We start from the raw sequence: 16,672 nt of genomic DNA on the forward strand, positions 1-16,672 counted from the left end.
AATTTGAATTCTGCCGCTTATTCCAGTTTCTTCTCTTATCCTTCTATCTGTCTGACTGTCAATCTACCTTTGCACTTCTGTCCATCTACCTTTGCTCCATCATCTGTCTATCTTTCTTTGCAACTCTCTTTCTTTTCAACTCTCTCATTGCAATCCTGTCTGTCTGTGCAAGCCTCTCTATCTGTTGGTCTGTGTAAGCTTCTGTTAATCTGTCAGTGTGTGCAAGCCTCTGTCTTTCTCTGCAAGCTGTTCTCTCTGTCTGTGCAAGCCGTTTTGTCGATCTGTCTAATACTCTCGGTCTGTCTGTTTGTGCAAGCCTCTCCGTCTGTCTGTGCTATGCTTTCAAGTTTGAACAAAGTATTAGCAAAGGCTAGAGGCTGGCAGCTAACGGCAAGCCAATTGGCATTTCTAGGTCTTGACTAAGCCCATTAGAATGCTCAACACAGATTCTGTAGCTGTGATGATTAGACTAGCTAGACAGTTGAACTGAGACATTGCTACTGATGACTCTATATCCTGTGGATGGGATCCTATTCCATAATAAATACTTAATTCATCTAATAGCCACGTTTGAACTTCTTTACATTGGCGACGGGACGGAATTTATGAAGAAAAGAAGAAAGGATCTCAACAAGGATACAAAGAAATCATCTTTTACCTCATTCAAGACCTTTTGATATTTTTATTTTTTTATAGTCATGTGTATAACATAGTTACTTAACAGGTGTTCGTCCAGACTTCATCCATTAGTCTGTGTTGTGTCATTCACATTTATTTCTAGTCACTGCAGTATACATCATAGGGCAGTGGGTTAGCACAGTTCAGCCACTTTCACTTTGGGTTACAGCATACTGTCCTTCTACAAAGACGCATACAAATAAGTGCTTGGTGGAATGCTTGAATTCATCTCAGCCACTGGTAATTACTCAAGCCTCATCCCAATCCATCGTTATTCTGCACATGTCAGCTCATTTGCCAGGCTGTATCCTCCATGGAACGGAACACAAGCAACCGAGGACCAGTTTCGCCCTGATTAGGACTCATCAAACAGGTATAGCTTTCACAAGGAGTGCAACCAAACAAAGTAGTCCACTTTGGCATCAGAGACAACTATGGTAATGTGTGTTTTATTTAAACTAAAATATATTTTGGGCTTTAGCCAATTTTGTTTAGATTGATGGCCTGGCTAATTCCCCAACAATAAGGTTTTGCACAAACTATGAGAAAACAAAACAAGAATTGCCAAAAGACAGACGGCCAATGCCTAACCTCTCTGCTCTGACCAACCTCTCTGCTTTGCCCAACCTCTCTGCTTTGCCCAACCTCTCTGCTTTGCCCAAGCTTGTTTACGCTTCTAATATTCCTTAACAAGGATCACAAAGCCATGAAGTCCTGCAATACATGCACACTTATAAAAATGGATGCTGTCCTTGAAAGAAAGGACGTCAGAGGATTTTTACGTACGCTTGTTATATTTCAGCAGTGGAGAGGTGCAGACCGCATTACCATGCATACATACCGCTATAATGTTGTTAATTGTCAATTTGCATAATGGCCATGTGTTGCATGCACAAGGTTGTGGGTATTTCTGAACAGAAAGACCGAGGCAATAAAGCATAACACCTAAGACCTTAGTAGGGCAGGATTAACAATGAAACAGAGTGGTGCACAAGTCCAGAACACCAGCCTCCTTTGCCTTCCTCACAGGAAAAAATCCATAAACAATCAGAGTCAGATGGCTCAGCACCACAGGTTGGTTAACATATGATTATAACAATAGAACAATCTGTTCGCTATAATTCAACACAGTTGTTTGACATAATGCACAGACTCCATTATGTTTGTTCTTTATCCATGTTCATCTTTTTTTTTTTTAAACCTCTTTTAATTCAAATGTAGCCAACATGGACTTCTTAAGGGCTTCCCATAGAGGTTCTTCTGAATGACGTAGTGTGGAAATATGTTGGAATTTATTGTGCACAGACTCAACAGAGATAGGATTTCCCTAGGACCTTTAATGGGAAGGTGCCTACTTGTAGACAGACCACTTTGTATCGGACGTCCTGGGACCGAATAAACTCATTTTGTCACAAAGGACTTCTTCAGGGCTACAAATATATATATAAAGCACAATTTATAAACCCTATACACAAAATCTCACCTCTACACAATAAAAGAAAATGGAAAAAGGAAAGAAATTGACAAAAGGGCAGCATATTACTCATTACAAATATGATTAAAACATATTGGGATACAAAGCTACAAAACAAAATAGTGATCTGTGACTTATTTATCACTATACCGGTCTCCATTTATTATAAATGTATCACTGTGCATCATGAGATTTTCTTACATCAGCTTGTACTTAGCTCAAATTCATTTGTATTTGTCGTGAGACCATATTCTTTGAATATTATTTTCAGTAAGAGACTTGATGATTAGCTCCCTCTGCGTTGAGTAATCTTTCTTATTATCTCAAATTTAGGCCAAGATTATATAATGTTCTGTTTACTATTATTTTAGTTAGTTCCAGGGTAAAGACACTTATCATGAGATGTGGTTGACTCTACCTTCACATAGAGGTTCTTTTAAATGACGTAGTGCGGAAATTTCCGCCGATCCTGGCCCCCGCCTATACTCTAGTCCTTATTGACTTAGTCTATATCTGATTTATGGCTACCCATACTATTGTCTAGTTGTTTAGCAGTTTGCTTATTGGTAGTAGCTGTGTGCCAAATCTCATCTGTAGACCCTAAACTAGTACCTTTAGCTTGCTGACAAAACGGGTTTCTCAGTGTCCAAAATGGCTACCATTATAGAATATCCTTGTGAGACCCAGGAAAGACTGAACACAGCCATTTGTGACTGTTCACCAAAGGTTCGCCTGACATAACCACACTTGAAAAGCAGTTCGGCAAGCTTGGATGCTGTAGATGTCCCAAAATTACCCATGCAATGTTCGCTTTTACTATTTAAACAGTTGCTTACCCGGGCAAACAGCACACAAATCGAAGCAACAAATAAAGTCCAAATTTCAATCCTGGATATGTTCCTTTTGTTTTTATTCCAAGTTTGCAAGACATCTTTTCATGACATCCATCTTCTTCACAAAGTAAGTTCAAGCATCAGTACAAGACAGGATACCTGCTGGAGCTACCCTAATCACTTCTCCGCGCAGATTTCCCCTACTGCCTGTTCCGTCTTTGTTAAAGAATGTTAGCTTTTACTGTGACAAGGAAGTTGTGTACCAGTGTTTTGAGGATTGGTTGGGGCTGTTCTTTGGTTTTAGTCATGCCTAAGCTCTTCACTTGCATTGAGATTCTCTGGTTTCAGAAAACCCAGATTGAGATAGTACCTTTCTTTTACTAGGACCATCTTCAAGCGAGTGAGCAAAGTATGTTGCTCCTCCGAATTTTCTCTCATTTACACCTCAGGGATGCTGCTTATTGTTTAAGATCATTTGGTATTTTGCATTAAAGAGGAGAAAGGGGCAGAGTAATAAGACATGTTTCAGGGGGCTCAGGGCAACTGTGCAGCACCAGATGCAAGCCTCCTATGCCCTTGAATTATGGCTTCCTGAACAGCCAGGTATAGTTGTTTTTCAGACAATTGTCACTCGTCAAAAAACACTATAGTTGGCGAGGCCATGAAGCTTCTGCCTGTCAGTTCAAATTGCCATTGTGATGGAGAGGAGTAGGATTGACCACGCCAGCAACAGCAGTGACCCTTTTAACTCTGGATCTAGTAGGAAAACCTCTAACCTACACTCACTGTGTATTTAACATAGGTAAAGCACAGCACCGGAACTAAAGACTCACAAGAAGTGAACCACATGCTATGCAGCAATTATCGGTTTGCTGCTTCCAAAGTAACAACCAGGGTGTACGTGCACAACATAACATTTTAGAATAAACTGCTTCATTCCGCAGCTTTTGCATTCGTTAAATGCTTTAAATAGCATGTGTTTTATTCTTCGCTTGTAGTTTTTTTTTGGTTCTGGAGTGGTATCATCCTGTCGCACTGATATAAGCTGTCCTTCTTTTGCTGCCTACATTTTGTATTGTATCAACGTAAATGCCATCTTTTTCTACTGTACTCAATATCTAAAATTGTTCACATTTTGTAATGATAATAAATTATCAGCCATTTCAATAATCAAAGAACAAACATTCCCTTATTTCTTTCAGATAACCGAACTTACCACTTCCAGGCAGAGGATGAGCAGGATTACATTGCGTAAGCATACCAACATTATCTAACTTTATTTGTCTGCATATTGCATCATCTCAGAGAAAAAATTTTGACACATATTTCGAAAGAATTATTCACTAGTATTTGTTGATGCCCACAAATAAGTGTGCCTTTTCAATTCTGTCTCCACCAGAACTATATTTTCCGTGACATCTGTTTATTAATGAATTCTATTTTTTACGTTAAAGTAAACCGTGTGTTCCATAGACTGATCCTTGTGATGTATCCCTTGGTTGGGTTAAATGCACCTTAAGCTTGAAGTTGAACATGTGTAAAATATAAACCCATTCATCAATTTATCCCATTTCACATGTGATGAATTAACTATTTTAATATTGTAACCCTCAAATTGGTATTGCTTGGTAAATGGTATGTACACCCACCATCATTGAACACTTTTCATGGTGACTAGATTTAAGCCTAACAGCCACTCAAAAAATGTTAAACAGCAATATACAGTCTGTTAATGATGGGCATGCATAACCGACTTATGAGTCATGCTCCACTGTCATTGATTCATGTCACTCATATGAGCACTCTCAATAGTAGGCATTTCTTGTAAATGAGGTTACCCCATTTATTGGCACAGCTGACTTGGTTGCCAGTTTGACAACACCATATTTCTCATTAACTTTGGTAGTTTCAGTGACTAGTGTCCAGACTTATGGAAGAGAATCATTGTGGGAGAAATGAAGATATATGTTTTTTTAACACCATACAAAGAATACTAGAAGTATTTTAGAGTCAAGATTCCCTTACAAGATCATTTGCTCCATTTGCTTGACAGTAATGCCCCAAAAGACTCAAGAAATCCTATGTCATTCTTCCACAAAACTGCTCAAAAATGAAAATATAAACTGAAGAATATGCCTTCCTCTATTTGCATTTATTAGTTTGTAGTGATTTCCCTTTTGGCCCACTTTGGTTCTTCCTTAGTTTTGCGGAATAAGCTATTTAGGCTGCCTCTGCTTTGCACAGCCACACATGATACATTCGTTTTTGTGACATGTTATTTTAGAAATACGCTGTTCGTGTTATTCAGTGAGTCTTCTTAGGATTCAGTCTGAACATTTGGTACAAGATGGAACACCATGGTGTACTGTTTTCTTGTGTGCGGTCAGCAATATCTCCTAATATACATAATACAGTGGCACAGCTATAGTTTTCATAGACAGTTTTTATCATATAAACTGTGTCCCACCCCCTTAGGGGGCAGAGAGGAGTTTTCCGGCAGAGTGACCGATCCTGGAATGGAGATGGCAGCCTTGCGTAAAATGAGTTTACACCTATGATGAGGACCCCCTAACTACACTCACCACGTATGGGGTTGGTTGCTAATCCAGAGATCACAAATATATCCATAGTCAGGGTAGGCCTAGACAGATATAATAGTTGTCATGGTTGGGTTGGTCACTGTATATAGCCTGCTAGTAATGCTGATTATGTTGCTTAGTTGTATTTGTTTACTTATCACAGCACGTCTGCTTTATAATAGATTACGATAATTTCAATAAATATTGTAAAATTTCCCTTTGTCTTTCTTTTGTTTACTATGGACATGCATGGGTCCGAAATAAAAGGTCATGCGGTTTCCTCGATTCCTTTGGGGACTAGAGGTTCATTTTGTAGGTTTGCCATAATCACCTGTTACTCTGGGAAGGTTAGGAGTTCATGTGAGGTACTGTGAGCTAGTCAGATTTGGGCTTACTGTTTTGACATTGTAGAGAGACTCAGTCCTTACATTCTGACGTCCTGTTATCCTAAGGTACAGTTCTCCTTTCCCAGCAGAAACCATGCAACATGGCACTGTCAATGATGGTCTGGTACTTATTCAGCGGGTCTCCTGAGTAGTACTTGTGCGTGCTCATAGCACCCTTACACCTACCTCCAGAGACGTCTGTGGTGTTGGGGATATATCCTCCACAGTATTTTAGGAAGCACCTTAATTTTTCTGTTGGTTGTTCAAGCTTGAACCTCTAAAAGTATTTCCCTTATTTGTATTTGCACTTTGTTTCCATTACTGTTTTTATAATGGCACAGCCTGTACCAATTGCTGACAGTTGCAGATCAGATCTGCAGTCCATGCACATGTACATTAGCATGGCCTTGGCAATGCAGGTAGTGACTTTATCTTGGTGGTTAAAGCCCACAATGCCTATCGTTTAGAAGGCTTCTATTCTTGTCAATTTTCCAGCTTTGGATGTTAATCCATGAACATTTAATGAATACATTAATGCTGCACCATTGCAGCAATACAGAGCATCTCAGCTCTTATAAATTCCACTTTCACAGTGGGAACATGAAAATTGGTTCCAGAGTACCTTAATACACGTTCTTGTTCCTGCATCCATGGAGCCTCTTAGTAACAAAGGGGCCAGCATTAGCTGGTTATACACCATCACCTAATGTACAGGGTCTCAATGTTAATGAGCGACAGTAATTATACACTGGTCTAGTTAGACTATACAGATGCTTAACTCAGTATGTATCGCGCACCTTGATGGCTGTCCCAGCAAGGGCAGGCCCAGCTGGGCAACCTCAATTGTCTGCTGTACCAACAATAAGTTCTGTAATCATGCATTCAATTATGGGTAAAATTCCTATAAATCATGAGGAGATTAATTTTTGGATCGCCTTAAATTTGTTTAGCAAATTGCAGCTGTGTTTCTTTCTTATGGGACCACAAGACAAGCATAGAATATTGACTATGTACTTACCCCATGTGATTGTTCCTGTAATAGGTGACTGCGCCACTTGGGGCTCTGTCTTTGATGCAGTCTATACAAATCCACATTGTACTCCGTCTATGTTAGTCTTGCTGGAGGTGTTAAAACAAATGCAGAACATACACGGGCCAGCTGCTGACCTGGATTTGGGGATCAAAAACAATGGAAATGTTACCATAGTCTTCTCAATGAATTTGTATAACAATAAAGGCGAAGAAACATCTTTGGCTATATTCCAGTGGCTCGTGCAGGTTGCACCACTCAGCCAGGAATGTGAGCTACCAATAATTATTGCTGAAGCATATACTTGTATAGATCGCAATAATTTGGGAACCAGACCAAGTAAACCGCAACTTGCCAAACCCAGTTCAGTCACAGATACTGCTAAGCAAAACCCACAGTTTGTTAAAAAATGATGGGTCAAGCTCAAACCTAAAGAAAATTTTAAATTTCAAGGTGGTTCTACACCACCGGAGTCCTCTGTCAGATGCTATAATTTGTGTGATCGCACACAGTTAAAAGCACCTGATAGGTTTCAGCTTTCTGATACTCGTCCTTCTTGTTCCTTCTAGGACTCATCGAAAAACAATATGAAAGAGGAGGGCAAACAGTAAGAGTATATGAAACCGAAGATAGAGAAACAACGCTCAATTTTACGTGAAGATTAAGAAGGAGGTGAAACCTCCTCAATTTAATCCCTAATGTCAGAAAAGGAAAGTTGCGGCCATAACATCAAAATATGCCACAAGCACTAAGAACTCTCCTCCTGAACAGAAGGTAGGCGGTGACTCTCCTCAACAGCGCGGCAGATTAAACTATAGTGCGCCAGAATCTCCAGGAGTATTTGACGACAACTGATAAATACATTACAGTTAAAACCGCAGACAGACATGTAGCCCCTCCAGACAGATTATATGATGTGAATCTACAAATTAAGGTTGACATACAGAGCACCATTCTGGTAATATTCTGGTAAAATGTAACATTATCATACAACATTCTCTTAGCTGACGTCGAATGGCCACCCGCAGTTCGTCCAAACATCCCAACAGGGTGAGGATGTATTACTCACATAATTTTCTGCGTTTGTCACAGATGAGTCAAATAAGCTTATGCAGCAGAATAGGCTCTTGCACTAGCCCAAGCTTTATAGCGTAATCATGACAGCTGGGATAAGGATTCTCCTTATCATATAATACCTATATGGCCCAGCCCACAAGTGCAACCCCAATATTCGATGACCCAGGTTGGTAAGGCACCTGTTAGAGCAATTTTCTCCCGTTAAGAGTGCCAAGGAGTTCCTGTCTTAAAAACGGATCATTTATATTTCATAGTTTCAGACTACAGACATTTAAACAGTCATACACGAACAATTGCAATACAAAATACACACAATGTTGCACTTATAATTAATATTTCCATTAAAAAAGTATAAAACAACATTGGATGTTTCCAATGTTTTTTCTGCCAAAATATAGCGCCTGAAGGCAGGGACCTAACGGATGTTGAGTTGAACATGCATTTGACCAGTGTGTGGATCACATAATACTCGGGTTTACCTTATCTGGATTCAAGTTCAACTTCAAGAAATCTCATAAAGGATTTTTAAGTGCCTTATTTTTAGGTTACGAGCTAAAACAAGAGGGGAAAAGCCTAGCACTACACTTCCCAGAGAAGTGTGTTCTGTTGCAGCCTCCAAACTCTACTGAAACTGCAATCCTTGTTAGGATTTCTTAATTTGGTAGAACCAACGTACTTGATTATGCACAACCCATTAACTCATTATATTTGGGTGCCATTGGCCTTACCTATGTCAGCTTTAATGAAGGTGAAGGAGTGCCCATTTTATATAAATCGCATTTATATTCCAGTGCAGAAATGCATTTTGGATCCACTGAAAAAAATACTGACTGCAGTGCAGATGGCTATATTTAAAGAGCGGCCACTTGGGCAAAGGAAACACATTATTGTTGTTACTTCCATTACAGTCATAGAAGCTGTTACTAAAGCTAGCATTCCTAATGCTAAAGCCCTCCATTCTAGTTTAATTCAATGGGCAGCATCTTTGACAGCTACAGACGTATAGTTCGTCTTTGACCCATCTTTACGGACACAAGAAATTCTTCAATATGGGCATGTTTATCCCATGCCAAGAAGTGCTTTGCCTTAGAAGTATTCGTACTTGATTCATTACTCTCCATGAACCGACAGGTCAAAGCCGTCACCTCCAGCTACTTCAACACCCTCCGCATTCTTCGAAAGACCTTCAAATGGATCCCCCCGGAGTGAAGAAAGTCACCCACGCATTCATCACCAGCAAGCTGGACTATGGAAACGCTCTCTACGCCGGTATCAACAAGTCCCTACTCCTCAAGCTCCAGATAATACAGAACACCGCTGCCAGACTTGTCCTTGGCATCCCCCGGCACAAACACATCAGCCAACTCCTGCGGAGACTCCATTGGCTCCCCGTGGAGAAAAGAATCACTTTCAAAATACTCCCCCACGCCTACACATGCCTACACAACAACGGACCCAAATACCTCAACGATAGAATAAACTTCCACGTACCCAAAAGAAACCTCCGATCTGCCAACCTCGCACTAGCTGAAACCCTGTGCATCCATAGAACCAGAGCAGGTGGAAGCTCGTTCTCTCACATTGTAGCCAAAATCTGGAACGAGGTACCGACAGACATCAGACACGCCCCCTCCCTAAACACCTTCAGGCAGACCCTCAAGACCTGGTTCTTCAGCTGAACGGATCTGCGTACTCTCTCTCTCCCCTCCCCTGCCCCCCCTTCAGCGCCTTGAGACCCTCACAGGTGAGTAGCGCGCTTACAATACCCTGATTGATTGATTGATTGAAGTATATTGTTTATACTGATGGTTCAGCCTAACCTGCTGTAGGTGCCAAGCACCAGTATTCAGTGGCATGTGCCACTGTTGTTGGTATGATATTGGACAGAAAAATCCAACCACAAAAAACTTGCACACAATCTGCACTGTGCAGTTGGCTAAACTTAAAGCCTTCTTACTTCCACTGGAAAATATGGATCCCCAATTCATTACACCTATTTATTTATTTTTAACCATATTTTACTGCCATTTAAAACATTCACAGTACATATATATCATTCTTAATGAATCTTACATATGTCTTCAATGCATTTCTGACAATCCACACACAACTATTCAACTAGTTTCTCATTCCCCGACCCCACCCTCCCTCCCTCTTGAGTTGCTTCTCCTTATCCAGTATTATGGGTGTCTTTCATAGATTCACATGCCTGAATCATTCCCCGTCGTCGAGATGGGAGCCCCGGTAATAGAAAAGTAATGTCCTATAGACATACATAGAGAAAAATAGGCCTAAGGGCCTTGCCTTAGTAGCCTATCTATGTCCTTTTGTAAAAAGGACCAAATTTCCAAAGGTAGCCAATCAGCTACCACCTCCCTCTAGAACCTTCCTGCCAGGAGCCTCAGTCTCTCAGATTTTCTACCGCACGTTGTGCTAGGGAGTCCCCACCTGAGCTCTCCTCAGGTTTCTTCAAATTCTCTACTTTTCTTCAAAAAACTTGGATTATACTTCAACTATGGCTGAACAACAGAAAAAAGGACTCTTCAGAGCTTGTTCTTCTTGTGGCAAGAAGAAACTGCACGTCGACGACAAGCATGAGACTTGCCTCTACCCTGACCACACAGTAAAGGACTGCAGGGTATGTAGAACATTCTCTACCAAAACACTTAAGGATAGAGAAGGCAGACTGCTCCTCTGGTTAAACAGACTCAAAACCAGAGATGATGAGGTGCTCTCCTCGGAGGGCAGTGAAATGGCTTCAGTTTCCTCAAAACTGTCCTTAAAAAGGCCAAGGGAGGCTTCCCCTGGCCATCCAGACGTCCCTCACAAAAAGACTACTTCAAAGTCTTCTGAGGCAAGATCTGACACGTCTGTGAAGGATGCTGCAACCTTCAGAAAGCCATCGCAGTCCTCGTCGTCTACTTCCATGACATTCTCTTCAAGAAAAACTAACTATGTTTCCACATCGACGACGACAGTCTCGACGACGGTGGCATCGTCAGCCTTGACTTCAACGACGACGACCACCCACTCGTCGACGACGGGTAAGCCAATATCGTCGATTGTACTTATTAAAAAACAGCAATCGTTTGTCAAAACTCCGTCGTCATCACCGTCGACGTCGACAAAACAGAAAACACCGACATCGTCGACGAGAATTCAGTCGACGTCCACCGCATCGTCGACGAAGACACCGACGACGGTAGGAGCACCGCCGACGACAAATGCACCGTCGACGGCTAATACGCCGCCGACGACAAAACTGCCGTCGACGACCACATCGACGACGGCGAAAGTACCGTCGACGACCTCATCGACGACGGCGAAGGCACCGTCGACGATCGCGTCGACGAAGACATCGTCGACAGCCGCACCGTCGACGACCGCCACGTCGACGACAGCTTCATCGGCGAAGGGACACTCGACGCTTGAAAAACGATCGACGTCGATACCGTCGACGACACCGTCGACGACCTCGTCGACGACGACATCGACGCCATGGAAAAAAGCGGAGTTAATTCCATCAAAAAAGGTCACCAAACTCCCTATTACGCCCGAACTGACATCACCCAGTAGGGTTCAATCACTGCTTCCTTCTCACATACTACAAGCTGACGAATCAGATGATGAACAATTCGAACAAGCTACTAGCCCGTCAGATCTCAATGTCAAATGCCAGAGTACTGACGATGACGGAGATGATGTTATTTTTACGGAAGAAACTGTTCGGGCTCAGGTACATACTCAAGTCACTCCAATGATCGTATTGCCGGCTGAGATAGTTAATGATCTTCAATTCCTGATCACAGACTATAAAAAGCGATTCCCAGAAACGTCGGCGACACCTTCACATGACAATTCTCAAGAATCTTCCAAACAGCAAAGATCACCAAGGGCAAGACCAGCACCTTTGGTTATTCCTCAAGACAATGAACAGGTTCACAACATACAATCCTCTGATGATGACGACGAACCTCCTGAGGAAGGTGAGGTTAGAGATGACCTCTCTCAAAACAGAGATGATGAGGATTACGTTGCTCATTCTCCGGCCACACCGGAACCCAGCACATCAGACTCTCCACCAGTGGATATCGGTGGATTCCACAATTTAATAGAGAGAGCGGCCACTAGATTTCACATGGCAATGGAAACAAAAGTAACGGATTGTTTCTTGTATGACTTCAAAGACCCCATAAGGAAGGAGGCACGGTCCATTCTCATAATAGAACATATCTGGGAACAGGGGCTACAACTCATGCAAACTCCTGCATCTGTTTCAATAGTGGTCCCTAGACTGGACACAAAATATAGAGCTCCGTCAACGGCAGCCACTTGTTTTAATTCACATCCAAAACCAGATTCGGTCGTCACTCAAGCCTCCCAGAAGAACTCCAGAAACCCATCCTCGCCACTGTCAGCACCACCAGACAAGGAGGGCAGGAAATTGGATGGCATAGGCAAACGCTTCTCCACAACGTCAGCCATGACGGTCAAAGTGGCCAACGCCATTGCTCTGCTGGGCAGATACAATAGGCAACTATGGGAAGATATTGCTCCATATCTCACGCACGTGCCTGACGACTTGAAAAATGAGGTCCAGGCACTCCTTCATGAAGGTCAAATGTCAGCATCAGAAATCATAGATTCAGCTGTCGATGTCGCCATGACAGGCTTCAGACAGCTTGCAGGCGCCGCAGTTTTGCGCAGACAAGGATGGCTCAAAGCGACGTCCTTCAGGCAAGAGGTACAAACCAAAGTTGTAGATATGCCCTATGACGGACAACAACTATTTGGAGCTAAAATAGATGAAGCCTTGCAGACGATTAAGAAAGACACCGATACGGCAAGGGCCCTCGGGACTTTACAATTCAGAAACCAGTCCTTTCGAGGGCACAGAGGAAGAGGACAATCCACATACAGAGGATCCTATCAAGGCAAATCCACATACTCATATAATCAAAATCGCTCACAATATCCGCAGCGACAGCAACAACAAAGTCGTCAGACCCCCTACGGGAGACAGAACTTCAGGGGCAAATCGCAAAAGAAAACGGCTGGCGGAAGACAATGACCATTTCCCGCAGCCAGTCCCCCCACCATCCTGTCCGCTCAAAATTGGTGGCAAGCTGACACATTTCCTCCAAAATTGGAAAATGATTACGACGGATCGGTGGGTACTACAATTGATTCAACACGGTCACACCTTGGAATTCAACTCCATCCCACCGTTAACCCCTCCTCACAAACATCATCACAAACACCTTCGTATGTTACTGAAGGAAATCTCTTCCATGATAAAAAAGGGAGCAATAGAGCGAGTCCCATCAGCTCAAAAGGGAAAGGGATTTTATTCCCGCTTCTTTTTAATCCAACAGAAAAAGAAGAAATGGAGGCCCATTCTAGATCTCAGGGCGCTCAATGCCTTCCTGAAAAGCCAATCGTTTCGAATGGTGACTATCCAGGAAATCCTAGGCTCCCTGAAGAAAGCAGACTTTATGACATCTTTGGACCTGCAAGATGCATATTACCATGTCCCAATACACAGACGACACAAAAAATTCCTACGATTTGAAGTAGCAGGTCTCCACTACCAATTTTGTGTCCTCCCATTTGGCCTTGTGGGGATGAGGTGCGGCCAGAGCACACGGAGACGGACGCAGACGAGGAAAACACCACTTCCTGGTTGCCGAAAACTCAGAACCAGGAAGTCAATGGCCGCGGTCTAGTCGTTTCACTGCGGAAGGGGGAGGAGTCCAGTCAGCCGACGGAACCCGGAAGGATAAGAAGGAGTGGGCTGGAACGGACGGTGTGCGAGGTCGGAGAGGAGGCAGCGGAGCACTCGGAGGCGGAGGAGAGAGGAAGAGCGGAGAGCGTGAGAACGGAGGCGGAGAGAGGAAGAGCGGAGAGCGTGAGAACGGAGGCGGAGAGAGGAAGAGAGGAGAGCGAGAGGACGGAGGTGGAGGCAAGAGGAAGAGAGGAGAGCGAGAGAGCGGCGGAGGCGAAGGAGACACGAGAGGCAGGGCGGACCCAGCGCGTGCTGCTGAGCAACGTTACTGATACTGCTACCATACCCGGTGGGCTGAAGGGAGAAGACGCCACGGGTCCAGCTGCTGTGGTCCGGGACTCGGGCCACAGCCCAAGGCAAGTGTTGCTAAAAGGGGCATTCTGGTGGGGCGTTTGGGGAGGCGGGAGGTAACCGGTTTGGGGAGGCGGGAGGCCCCTTGGTGATCCTTGCACTTACACCCCCCTGTTTGGTAAACGGTGACGGTAGCACAACAGTCTGGCACTGAGAACGGATCAGTGAAACCCGTTTCTTTTTTTTCTTTCTCCCTGAGGACACACAAACCGGGACGACGGACCAACCCTGACCTACCCAGCAACCAGCACCAACCTCCCCGTGTTTCAGGAAAGACTGTGTGGTCTAAACTCCCTTGTGACCCAAGAACAATAAAAACCCTTTTTGTGTTTCAACAGTACTCTGGTCTCATTCTCTGTCCACCGCTAGCCCCTACAGGCCTCAAATCAGCGCCTCGCATTTTTACAAAGTGCCTGGCTCCTGTGGCAGCTTACCTGAGACAACAGAATCACCAGGTCTTCCCCTACCTGGACGACTGGCTGGTGAAAGCACCGTCTCTCACCGACGCGCAGCTGTCTTCCAACGCCTGTCTCGATATTTTCCGGAACCTAGGTTTGACTCTCAACTTCGAAAAATCTACTTTACAACCCACCAGGATAATAACATTTCTGGGGGCCACTATAAACACCATTTCCTCCAAAGCTTTCCCGTCTCTGGAAAGAAAAAACAAACTGATGACTCTAGCTACCGCAATATCTTCAAAACCAACCATCAAAGTAAGGATTTTCAAATCTCTTCTAGGGATGATGTCTTCCTGCATTCTACTCATCCCTCACTGTCGGCTCAGAATGCGCCCCCTTCAGGAGGCCCTGACCAAACAGTGGACCCAATGTACAGATTCCTTCGAGGATCACATTGTCGTCACTCGACAAATATCAGAGACGCTGGGTTGGTGGATGAAGCTCAAGAACCTATCCAAAGGTCTCACGTTCTTGTTACCAGAAACTCCACACGTCATAACGACGGACGCATCTCTCGAAGGATGGGGTGCAGTCCTTCAAGACTTACAAATCAGCGGCAGATGGTCGGAGCAAGAGAAGGCTCTGCATATCAACCTCCTAGAACTACGTGCAGTCCTTCACTCCCTACAGGCATTCCTCCCTCGCATCAAAAATTCAGCAGTGCTAGTGAGGACGGACAACACGACCACAATGCACTACTTAAACAAGCAGGGAGGGACACGCTCGCTGACGCTGTCTCGCGAATCACAAATAATTTGGAACTGGCTACTGCTCAACAACATCACATTAACATCAGAGTATGTCCCAGGAAAAGACAACGTCATAGCAGACGCTCTCAGCAGACAGAGGTCAATGTCCCACGAATGGGAACTGAACCAACAAGTTCTAGACAACATCTTCTCGGCATGGGGAAAACCACAAATAGACCTCTTCGCCACCAAGGAGAACAAAAAATGCCACAGCTTCGCAAGTTGGCATCCCCAACAGGGGTCATTAGGAAATGCATTTTCCATCGCATGGCGCAACGTGTTTGCGTACGCATTTCCGCCATTTCCCCTGATAAGCAGAGTCATCCGGAAGATGAAAATGGAGCATTGCACATTGATTCTCATTGCCCCATACTGGCCGAGACAACATTGGTTCGCGGACCTCCGTCGCCTCTCAGTCCGTCCATCAATCCAACTGCCTCAACATCCCTCTCTACTCTCGATGTCCAAAGGCCAGATACTCCACACGAATCTGAAATCTCTCAGATTATCGGCTTGGCTCCTGAGTACCGAGAATTCTGTCACCTAAGCATCCCGCAGGAGTGCAAGGAAGTCCTAGCTAAAGCAAGAGCAGTTAGCACGAACAAAACTTATTCCTTGAAATGGAAACGATTTTGTATTTGGTGTAAAGACAACAATATACACCCTTTCAGGATCACTCCAGAGCAGATACTGCCTTATCTCCTGCATCTGGCCCAAACAGGTCTTGCGCATGCTTCCATCAGGGTACACCTGGCAGCAATCTCACGCTTCACAAGGTCTTCAAAAGGCCCTTCACTATGGTCCAACAGACTGATAAAACAGTTTCTTAAAGGGCTTTACAGATCTTTCCCCTAGACCAAGACGAATACCACCAACGTGGCATCTGAATATTGTACTCAATCAATTAATGAAACATCCATTTGAACCTATCCATAGGGCTGAAATCAAATACATTTCCTGGAAAACTGCACTTCTTTTAGCTTTAACATCAGCCAGAAGAGTCAGTGAGTTGCAAGCTCTTTCGATACAGGATCCTTTCTTGCAATTTCGAGAGGACAGAGTCATATTGAGAACCAACCCCCGTTTCATTCCTAAAGTCCCCTCGGACTTCCATCTCAATGAACCACTTGTGCTTCGCTCATTCTTCCCGAACCCAGGCACAGTGGCGGAAAGATCTCTTCACTCTTTGGACATTAAGAGATGTCTAAAATTTTACCTGGACAAAACGAAAGCTTTCAGAAAGACCAAACAACTTTTCGTTGCCTTCAG

At 43.8% G+C, this 16,672-nt stretch overlaps 1 protein-coding gene across 3 annotated transcripts in view; it reads left to right on the forward strand.

Moving 5' to 3' along the window:
* Positions 1 to 16,672, forward strand: part of ASAP1 (ArfGAP with SH3 domain, ankyrin repeat and PH domain 1) — a 2,040,747-nt gene that overhangs the window by 1,080,949 nt on the left and 943,126 nt on the right. For all 3 annotated transcript variants that reach the window (XM_078686749.1, XM_078686753.1, XM_078686750.1), the window contains one exon: positions 4,188 to 4,236. In XM_078686749.1, the coding sequence (XP_078542875.1) occupies positions 4,188 to 4,236 (49 nt within the window). The remainder of the gene's footprint in view (positions 1 to 4,187; positions 4,237 to 16,672) is intronic.

This window comes from Lissotriton helveticus, chromosome 4_1, assembly GCF_964261635.1.
Source record: "Lissotriton helveticus chromosome 4_1, aLisHel1.1, whole genome shotgun sequence".
NCBI lineage: Eukaryota > Metazoa > Chordata > Amphibia > Caudata > Salamandridae > Lissotriton > Lissotriton helveticus.